Source organism: Rutidosis leptorrhynchoides, chromosome 11 (genome assembly GCF_046630445.1).
Source record: "Rutidosis leptorrhynchoides isolate AG116_Rl617_1_P2 chromosome 11, CSIRO_AGI_Rlap_v1, whole genome shotgun sequence".
NCBI classification, from domain to species: Eukaryota; Viridiplantae; Streptophyta; class Magnoliopsida; order Asterales; family Asteraceae; genus Rutidosis; species Rutidosis leptorrhynchoides.
The window spans coordinates 72,787,365-72,798,563 of NC_092343.1; the positions used below are offsets into that span (position 1 = coordinate 72,787,365).

The window sequence follows — 11,199 nt, forward strand, 5'->3', positions numbered from 1 at the left end:
ATTGAAATTGGATACCATTAGTTTGAAGAAGTTGATGGAAAGCAGAGTTATCGAATTCACCCCCATTATCACATTGAAAATCTTTGATTTCTTTGTTAAATTGAGTACGAACAAATGTACGAAATTGTATGAATGTGGTAAGTGCGTCAGATTTATTGCGTAATGGAAAAACCCACACATAATGCGAAAAATGATCAAGAAATATAATATAATATTTTAAACCACTAAGACTAGATACAGGAGATGTCCATAAATCCGAATGGATAATATCAAAAGTAGCAGTAACATTAGAACTAGAAACAGAAAAAGGGTGTCGCACGTGTTTGCCAAGCTGACAGGCATGGCAAAGAACGGAGGACGATGATTTATTACAAATAATATCTTTATTAGAAACGAGTCTTCGAAAAACATCATGTCCAGGATGACCGAGACGTTGATGCCATGTAACAGGACTGGTGAGAAGAGCCTGCTGAGAAGAGTGAGAGGTAGGTGATGTAAGTGGGTAGAGATCCCCGGTGCTATCACATCGGAGAAGCAGACGACTTGTCAAATAATCTTTCACAGAAAAACCAAAAGGATCAAATTCAACGGAAGCTAGATTATCACGAGTAAATTGACGAACGGATATGAGATTTTTAACGATGTTAGGGGTTACGAGTACATTATTTAAATGTAATGGTCGGTGAACATTGGGTAACAAGCTATGGCCGGTGTTAGTGACGGGAATGGTGTTTCCATTACCAACGGCTACTGATGAATATTTGCAATTATTAAAAACAGTACTAAGATTATTACTACAAGAGGTAAGATGTGAAGATGCACCCGTGTCCATGTGCCACCGGCAGCACTCTAATCCTGAGTCTGTGTTTGTGGATTGGTTGTAAAGGACCCAAAATAGGCGGGCTGTGCTGTGTAGAAGCATTGGGCCTGCTGTGGCGCTTGTTGTTGAGCCTGTTGTTGAGATATAATTCTCTGCTGGGGTTGTATGATATTTAATAGTTGGGTCTCGAATTGAAGATTAGATGGTACAAGCCTTGTGGTACTTTTATTAGTTACCATTTTTTTTATTATGTATTTTGAGCAAATTGATCTCTCGTCAATTCCTGTTCCCTTTTCCCTTATTGTCCACTAAAACAAACCAAGGGTGGTCCCCTCACACACTAATTTCCTTATTGTTTTTCTTTTGACCAACAATAAAACAAAGGCTTATAACAATTAAAAAATTTCTTTCTTCCCTTTTTGATTCCCTTCGAGAAAAGCAACTAAAAGCAACAATTAAATTACTTTGACCAAATCCTTGCCTTAAGCTTTGTGCACCATCAGATCTTTTGCTTTTATGTATATTTTTTTAACCGATTTGGATCCTCAAAACACACTTATGCGAACTAAACTCAATCGTGCAAATGAATCTTCAAGATGAATATGAAGAACAAGTTGCAGATTCCGGCAAAAACAGTGGCGGTTTATGGTGGTGACAAGGCGGTGGAGAACTGAAAACACTCAAATCAAAGGTAAAACTTTTGATTGTTCTTGCTAAACATTCAGAGGCCTCTGGTGAACTTTTGATCAATTAATTGAAGATCTGTGATAGTTGTAAAGATTTTTTTTTTTTGATATTGACGAATATTTTTAAGGTGATAAGGAAGATATTTCAGTAATCAATTTCAACTTTAGCTTTCGAAATCGAATTTTGAGGAAAATGATGTACCTTAACAGTCTGAGATGATGATTTTGCGGATGAACACAGAATTGAAGCTACAGGATCTACCATGTTAGAATCTATCTATACTTTCTATTAAATTACTAAAATGATGATGTCATCTCAACTCTATTATAACTTATCATTTGACACATGTCATCTTCACAATAATCATGGTGATGTCATTAATATTTTAATAATTTATATAAATATAAATAAATAAAATAATTTAGGAAATGATTATTACCATAATTGAAAAAACAAGCTTTTAAATCTATCATCTTTTTCTTAAAATATTAAAATTTAATTTTATAATGGGACTTACTCTCCATAAGCTTTAAAAAATCTACTAATTTTGTTTTTAAAATATTAAAAGAAGCTTACTATTGTGTAGTATGATTTTGTATTATTAGTGTAAGTGCTATTAAAGTCATTAATTTTTAGCTATGTTTAATAATTGTCTTTTAAATTTTCATATGAGATTATTTAACAAAAGTTTGATAGGTCATGTGTTGTACATTTAATTTATATCTCTAAAATGATAATGTCATAAATAAATCTTATTTAAGCTAAAAAAAAAATTCTAAAATAAAAGAGAATTTTTTTTAAACCCCCATGATGATGTCATTAAAATAATTAATTGTATTTAATAAAAAAATTAACATGTTAATTGAATAATATATGAAGCATAATGTACAACTTTATGGAGAAAAAAAATATCTCATTACCATATGTACAATATTTGAGACATTATGTACAACCTTATGATAAAACACATGCATAACCATATGTATAAACTTTAAAACAAATAGTACAATCTTTTATAAAACACACCATAATAATATAATAATAATTATTATTATATTATTATTCAAATGTATACGAAATACATGTTTCAATAAAAGATGTAGTGTATGCTTTTATGAGAAGGAAAATAGTAATTGTGATAAAAATTGAAAGATGATGATGAGAGAATAAATGCAGTTTAGTGATTCTGATCAATTTAAGTACGTCAATATGTTTGTAAAAATAACGACAACTTTCTTAGTCGAAATCCGTGAATTAACGGGTCATTAAGCTAAATGACTTCAGCATTTACGTTCACTTAATATCTAAAACATATCATCTTAAAAAGTTTCGTTTAGATAAACCCGTGGTTCCACGGGTCATTTCACTAGTGTATATGAATTGTGTATTATTGATTGAATGTAGCGATACATCATACCGAGATATAAATACAGTGCATAAGAAAACCCTAACAGAAAATAGTCACTAACGGGCTAGGCCCAATACATATCATAAATTGGCTAAGAACCATATCGGCTAACATCAACAATAGGAATTAAATGAATCAGCCACATCAGGTTAGCCTCATATTACTATACTATACACATAACCTAACTATCCCCACAAAGACTAACCTATTGAACTATGTAGAAACAGCCTAGAGCAGCAATATCAGCAACATTCCAACACATGACGACTAACTCCAAACAAAATACAGGAAGATCAAAGCTGCAACCTCTACCAAAAGACCACTATTTCCAACAGCAGGAAAGAAAGAACCGAAATGAAAAAAGATTGAACACTACAAATATCAAATTTTGTAGTACAATATAACCGTAGCCATTTTGTGTTATATAAATAATAATAGCTACGGAACCCTATCCGCAGATATTTCTCGTAAACCAGAACTCTTAAAGTCTGTACTAGAACGATTAGCAAATAGTTGTAGCAATTTTGCATTTGTAACTAGTAAATGCTACAAAACTCTATCGGATAATATATGCCCAGTTTACGTAAATAGTTGCCATTTATCCACTGCTAAACACGACCCACAAACCTAAAAAAATTGCAGTAACGATCGGTTCCGTCCCGTTGCTAGTTTATCTACATTTTTAACCTATTGTTTGTACTATAAGATAAATCAAGTGTTGAAAGACTATGGAGGATTAGAAGAGTAAAAAAAAAAAAAAAAAAATGATATTTGCCTTTATCAAATTTTTTATATAACTAGGATCGTTGATATGTTATTTTCATCAAACTTTTGTTGTTGATTAGTAATTTTACTAGACATTTTTACTTAGATATCTTTATGTACTTCTTTAAATCGATTTATGTTTATGCATTTTATTCTTTCATTATTTTAATAAACGTGACGATTCTTTTAATGGAATCAAAGCGAACCTTCTGGAACCGATATTAACCGATAAAATATGGTCATGTTCATGGTTCATGTGTTTGCTTCAAATTCGGACTTGAGATGGAACCGAGCCGAACAAGTTTGGTCCGAAACCGTATTAACATCAATGCTCATATATGTGTGGACTAAAGCTCAAAAGCATATATACATAGTGGGGAGAGAGATGATTTCTTTCTATGGAAATCACTAAAAAAAAATTGAACAGTGGTTAGAAGATGGAGAATGCGATGTCAGAATCCACTCACCTAATCATTTCGTGGGACAAACATTACAGTCCTACCGCCTCTCAGGAGGAAACTTCTACGACGAATCCATACGCGCATCGCGTGTGGTAAAACCACCTCGGGTTGGATGTTTGGGAGAGAATTTACAAGTGGTGGAACCTAGGACCGGTCACTAACTTAAGCATAAACGAGGCTTTTACGAGGTAAATGTAGTCGCTCACTTACTCTGGTGGGTGCCTTATATGACAAGCATTGGAGTGGACTTGTGCTTATCTTATTTGGCGGAATCGAAATCATGAAGTTTTCACTAACAAATGCTGGAATGGAGCAACGACGCTTATGGAAATACAATTAAAATCTTTCGAGTGGATAGAATCGCGAATCAAAGACAAGAAGATCAAGTGGTTAGGTTGGCTAACCAACCCTTTAATGTATTGTATTTAGTTGAGCTTGTAAATGTTGTCAAAGTTGCACTCTCGGCAACACCTTTGTTTCGAGTTGTATTGCTACTATATCGAGTCTTATAGCCCCCAGGTCTCATTGTAACTGGGCTATACATTCTTTGTAACTGGGCTATTTTGGCCCTTATGAGTTATGTATATAAATCCTTACTTTTCGGGAGAAAAAAAAAAAGTTAAATAAAAAGCGTTTTTGAAAAAACTTTAAAGTTACTTCTATAATCAAATTTTTATTTTTTTGTTCATGTGTAGATTTATGTCACTCAATCTCCGATTTATATTTTGAACTTATGTATGTATATAATATAATTTAAACATTATATGATATTTATATGCTATTTGTTAGTAGATTTTATAAAATCTCAATGTATTGATTGTTACAGTTTTCACGATTTTCGCAGTTCCAAAAAAAAGTTCTTATTTATTTTAATTTCACTCCAAAAATAAAAATTCAACTCACTCCATCAGTGCATCTCTCTTAAATTCTTAATCTAGAAGATTAGGTGCCTAAACAGCTGCTGTAAATCTGTAATTAAAATTTATTTAATATCAATTTTATTCTTTTTTCCAGAAAACATCACTGAGTTAAAAACCTGAAATGTTGAGTACTACAAAATATATTTGATACAAGGACTACCAAAAATTGCATATAATTAAAATTTTCTACTATAATGGCAGAGCTTACTATAATTGTGTCCATACTTGCAGTTTATCTGTATATATCAACTGTCACCGCCTCCCAGTGCTCAGTTAACGGTCCGTTACTTGCTTCCATTTCCGATTTCTCATTAATAATTCAATTTCCGTTATCGCAAGTTACGTTCCCGTTATCATATGCTCGTTATGTATCAATTTCACAATATATAGTTAAATATCATTCAATTGCATAATTGGCGGTTTTGTGATATATAGTTTGCCCTAATTGACATTTGGCACACACTTTATTTGTATTTGTTTGTTAATTAATGGTGATTAGTTCTGTTAATTATGTTGTTGACAGATAATTTTAGGGCTTAGAGTTGTTAATCAATATTTTAGTGCAGGAAAATTGTAATTACAGTTAGTTTTAGATTATCGAATACATTCGCGATAATCACTTTTGATCATGACAAACTGATTATAGTCAGTGGCTGAATAGACACTTTTTTCACTGGGGCGAATATATTTTTAAAAGCGTAGCTTTTTTTTTTGGACAAAATATGATGGTTTTTAGGCAAAATTTGGAGGTTTTTAGGCAAAATTTGAAGTTTTTTTTTTGCAAAATTTGAAGGATTTTGGACAAAATTTGAAAGTTTTTGGGCAAAATTTTGAAGGATTTGGGGCAAAATATGAAGACTTTTAGCCAAAAAAAATTCCACTGGGTTCGAAACGAAAAAACCCAAACTTTTTGCACTAAAAAAAAATTCACTGGGGGCGGGTGACCCCACTTGCCCCTCTTCATTTCCGCCCCTGATTATAGTTGCATTCTGAATCAAGCTGGCACGATTATATTTCATCGGAGCTTGAGCTTAGATGGTTCAGACATTGATCGGAGGTTGAATTGATAATTAGAAGAAGAATTAGGCCTGAAATTAGGCACATACATCTCAATGTTTCAAATCTAAAAAAAGTTAATACTGAATTGTAAATCCTAATTTGTTGTGTCAAATTGTTTAATGGCTTTTGAGTATGTTAATTGCTACTTTTAGATAGAACTTAGATGCAAGTATTGTTATAGGGTTTACATTGTTACGATTGTGATTTGTGATATTGTTTGATTTGACGGTTATGGTACCATTATGTAAAATAGGATTACCACTAGTGAGGGATATCAGTGAGCTACATCAAGATAGCTATGGAAGGCCTGGTTTATCTCACATTACTGTTGCAGGTTCGCTCATGCATGGGCTAAAAGAGGTGAAAAACACACCATCAATTCTGTTAATGTGTAATTATTAGAGTATCAGTATTATATTTTCACGCAAAGTATGTTGAGTTGTACTGTTTTAAATCCATTTTCTGAACAGGTTGAGATATGGCTTCAAACGTTTGCTCCAGGTTCACGTACGCCAATTCATAGGCACTCGTGTGAGGAAGTTTTTGTAGTCTTAAAAGGGAGTGGTACTCTTTATCTTTCCTCGAATTCTCATGCGAAATCCCCTGGCAAGCCAGAAGAGTTTAGTATCTTTTCAAATAGTACATTTTACATCCCTGTTAATGATGTTCACCAGGTAAATGTTTCTGATGTTTCTCCCTTTTAATATACTTAAAACTCGTGACCCTATTGTTAATGCTAAGATCATTGGTCAGTTACATTTGGAATTGTCAATATAACCCAATTAGCTCCGACTTAAGTTTGTATGTTGGTAAATGGGTTGAAATTGCCACCACAACTTATATGGTATGTGAGATTATGATGGTTATGGGGGTGGCTTATATCTTATAGACCACAATGGCTGACAGATATAGTTCATTCTTCATTTAATTGTTAATAAAAAAACCTTGAATACATTTTGTGGTCGTTCATCTTTGTTAGATTTTGTGTTTCTGTTACATTTACGTTTAGACACTGCGAAAATATAAGTTTATTGTACACTTTATGAGCTGATTCAACTCCTTTCTGCAGCTGTGGAACACAAATGAAAAAGAAGATTTGCAAGTTCTAGTTGTAATATCTCGTCCGCCAGTTAAAATGTAAGTGATTTCATCCACTTGGAAGTGGGAAAATGGACGGGTTGGGAATAGGTCAAAATGGGTCATTATTGCCAAGTGTTGGAACTGGTTGGTCGGCCTAACCCGAAACACTATTCCTCTAAGTTTGTTTCAATGCTTAATAATAGTTAGTTTGCCAAAACTTATCACAATAGAATAATTTTTTTTTCTGTGTTGATTTGATTTTGATTTAGGCTCCGTTTGATTAGAACTTAATGAACTTAATTAGACTTAATGATATAAAATTGAATAAGTAGTGTAATGTTTGTTTTGGACTTAATGAAAATAGAATGTCTTAATAATTTAAGTCATGAAAATGTGAATTATCATATTCGTCCCTACTACTGTTTCAAAACTGCTAAAATAACTGTCTATAACTGCCGTATGTACATGGTTAAATTTGTAATTATAGTTATTCAGTCAATGTTCAACACATAAAACTTACAATAACTATTTAGTCGTCACTTATTCTTCACAGACATCATAATTTCATTCGGACAACAGAACTTAATAAAAGTAAAAAAACAAAAGTAAAAAACAAACGGGGCCTTACTTTGTTAAAAAAGGGGACTTTTGCTGAATGGGTTGAAATTGCTACATCTATGATCATCAACCACACAAACTACCTAGCTATTTATTGATATCTTAATGGGAATCATGTAATTGGATTTGATTGATATCTATGCAGATTCATGTACGATGATTGGCTAATGCCACATACTGCAGCCAAATTGAAGTTCCCGTATTATTGGGATGAACAATGTTACCAGACAACTTATAAAGACGAGCTTTAACCTTCATGTTCATAAAATTACGAGGTTGTATGGTTTGCACTCGTTACTGAGTTCTTCTAGGAACATATAGAAATGTTTGCTTGCTTCAAGATTGCAGTCTTGAATATCTTTAAGCTTACATGTTGATAACTTGATATCATCAGAAGTATTCGTATTTTAAAAACAGTTAAAAAAACATTTTCATAATCTGATATGTTTGTGGATGAAATGGGTTTTAAACAATTACATGGTTGACATTTTTTTCCCATGATTTGGTTCAAAATCTCAAAGAGAATTATCAGGGAAACTTAATGGCGCAAATATAGACAAATCATATCTAGTTATGTGACTTTTCTTGACAATAGTTGACTTCCTAATACAAAAGTCAAAATCAAGATTTTCAAACTAAAAAAGGAAACAATTTTCTTCCGCATAATCTTCTCTTCCCCTCAAACCCATCAATCTCCATCATTTCCTCAAAAGATATTTCTAAAGATTCTAAGTTAACAACAAACTAATCTTTCATTAATCAGCCTTTAATGGCTGTTTAACCTTTATTTTATCCCTTTATAATATTTTTGTTCACCACATTTTAATGCCGGCAGGATGGCCTTTAAGAGCTTAAATCATCTTTTACTCTTCATGGGCCTCCTGTCTCTCTCCGTCCCGGTTCCACCGTTAACCGCCATTGCCGCCGCCAATCTCCGCCACGCCCTGCCCCGAAAACTATCCCACGACGTCTCGTTTTTTCGTGAAGCTCCCGCCTTTCGTAATGGTCAACCTTGCGGATCATCCGCAAACGATATAATCCATTTAGCAATGACTCTTGATTCCAATTACCTTCGCGGGACAATGGCTGCAATCTTATCGATTTTGCACAATTCGGGCTGCCCGGAAAACGTAGTTTTCCATTTCTTATGGCTTCGTGTTGATCAAGATATCAAAACCAACTTAAAAAAGACATTTCCATATCTTAACTTCAAGTTATACCGATTTGATTCGAGCTTAGTTCAAGGTAAAATATCGAAATCTATCCGTGAAGCGCTTGATGAACCGTTGAACTATGCAAGAATCTATTTACCCGATATAATACCCGCAAATGTGAAACGGATCATTTATTTGGATTCGGATCTTGTTGTGGTGGATGACATTGAGAAGTTATGGAGAGTTGACTTGCAAGACAAGGTACTCGCGGCGCCTGAATATTGTCACGCGAATTTCACACAATACTTTAACGATAACTTTTGGAATGAGCCCGAATTACAGAAGATATTTTCGGGTAAAGACCCGTGTTATTTCAACACGGGTGTGATGGTTTTAGATGTTGAAAAATGGAGATCGGGTGGGTATTTACAAAAAGTTGAAGAATGGATGGTGGTTCAAAAGCAAAAAAGGATTTATCATTTAGGTTCATTACCACCTTTTTTGCTTGTTTTTGCTGGAAATATTAAAGCAGTTGATCATAGTTGGAACCAACATGGTTTAGGTGGTGATAACATTGAAGGAAAATGTAGAACATTGCACCCTGGTCCAATTAGTTTGCTTCATTGGAGTGGTAAAGATAAACCATGGTTAAGACTTGACTCGGGTAAACCATGTTTAGTTGACCATTTATGGGCCCCATATGATCTTTATCGTTCGTCGAAACAAATTTTCGATGAATGATGAAATTTAGGAAATGGGTCCAACAATTTCTTGATTTCTAGGCTATAAAACCAGAACCGGCTTCGTTTAGGTTGATTCAGCGATGCAAAGGTGAACCGGAGAGGGTTTAAGGTTAGTTTTGCGGTTATAATGGACGGCATAAGGATGAAAGTGAGGTTTACAGCAATTGTGACAATGTTTTTCATAATGTAGACAAACTTGTTTTAGCATATGTTATGTTTATATCTAAATTATTGTCTTAGATCTGTTAGTTTTTTAGGAACCCCATACCCCTCTCTCTGTTGTACAACAGTTTCATTTGTTTCCCTGTAAGTTCGACTCCGGTAGCTTTGTGCAGCCATTGATTTGATCTTAGTACAGATTACACGCTTAAATCATTATCAAGTTCGCATGATTGAATAAACCTTGAATGAATTATAAAATGTCCAAATGGCAACATTAGTTGTTTGTAATTAAACTTTTGCATTAAAGTGTACAAAATGATACCTGTCAGAAACTAGGATCCTCTGCATCTCTCTTATGAACTGATTACATAATAATGTAATTAGTTTAATAAAATTAGGCTGACTAGTAGGAGTCGGGAACTAGTCCAACCCGACTAGGCCCACTATTCGGATTTGGGAAATAGTTCGATCCAACTGGGCCCAAGTCGGTCAAAGTCGTCGATCTAACGGTTGGTCAACGTCGGTCAATGCCGGTCAACGGGTCAAAATCGATCAAATGTCAAATTAACTGGATCAAAGTCGGATTTATCACGTTCAGTTAAAATCGATCAAAAGGGTCAAAATTGGTCAGAATTAATCAATATCCATCACGACCGGCTGGTCCCCGACTAGCCCCCGTCTAGGCCGACTAGGTGTAGGGGTGTATCTAAGGTATAGTGAGCGGGGACCATGACACTACTAGTTTGGGAAAAAAAAATTACACAATTCAGTTATAGGACCCGATATATTTGTAGGATTTATGAAATTTTTAACGGCAAACAATCTATATATATGAATGGTATTTGTAAAAAAATTTCGGGACTTTAAGTTTTGGTCCTAGATTCGCCAGTGACTAGGTGCCGACCGGCGACTTGTACAACCTTAGTTTAATATATAAGTGCGCCTCTAATGAGTTCATATCATTGTAGAAAATAGAAATTTATAAGAGAACATGTGTATAATGAACTTTGCTTATTGTATGGTAACCATTTTGATAATTACACATCATTGTTCTGTATCATGCTCAAAGCCTTCTGCATAGCTTCCTTTCTGCTCCTTATAAAATCATCAGCTTTCTCATTTATATTTGAAGTAACATCCAGAAGAAGATGTTTTCTTCCAGGAAGATTCTCAACTTCAACGATCGTCAAAGTTGACTTTTTTTGACCACCATTGCCATCACCTTGATCTTGTGATTCCGTTTTATGATCGGCTTGTGTTGTATTTATGTTCTCTTTAACCAAAACTTGACCCGAAGGGTTACTTTTTCGGTTCACTAGTGA

General features: G+C 34.0%; 2 protein-coding genes across 2 annotated transcripts; both read left to right on the forward strand.

The window, feature by feature from the left end:
• Positions 1-5,218: 5,218 nt before the first annotated feature.
• On the forward strand, positions 5,219-8,268 carry LOC139877884 (auxin-binding protein T85). The gene is made up of 5 exons (XM_071865284.1): positions 5,219-5,340; positions 6,374-6,480; positions 6,591-6,794; positions 7,190-7,257; positions 7,964-8,268. The coding sequence occupies exons 1-5, from the start codon at positions 5,256-5,258 to the stop codon at positions 8,067-8,069; spliced, it is 570 nt and encodes a 189-aa protein (XP_071721385.1). The 5' UTR covers positions 5,219-5,255; the 3' UTR covers positions 8,070-8,268.
• A 386-nt stretch (positions 8,269-8,654) lies between these two features.
• On the forward strand, positions 8,655-9,713 carry LOC139877883 (probable galacturonosyltransferase-like 4). The gene has a single exon (XM_071865283.1). The coding sequence runs from the start codon at positions 8,655-8,657 to the stop codon at positions 9,711-9,713; it is 1,059 nt and encodes a 352-aa protein (XP_071721384.1).
• Positions 9,714-11,199: the final 1,486 nt, after the last annotated feature.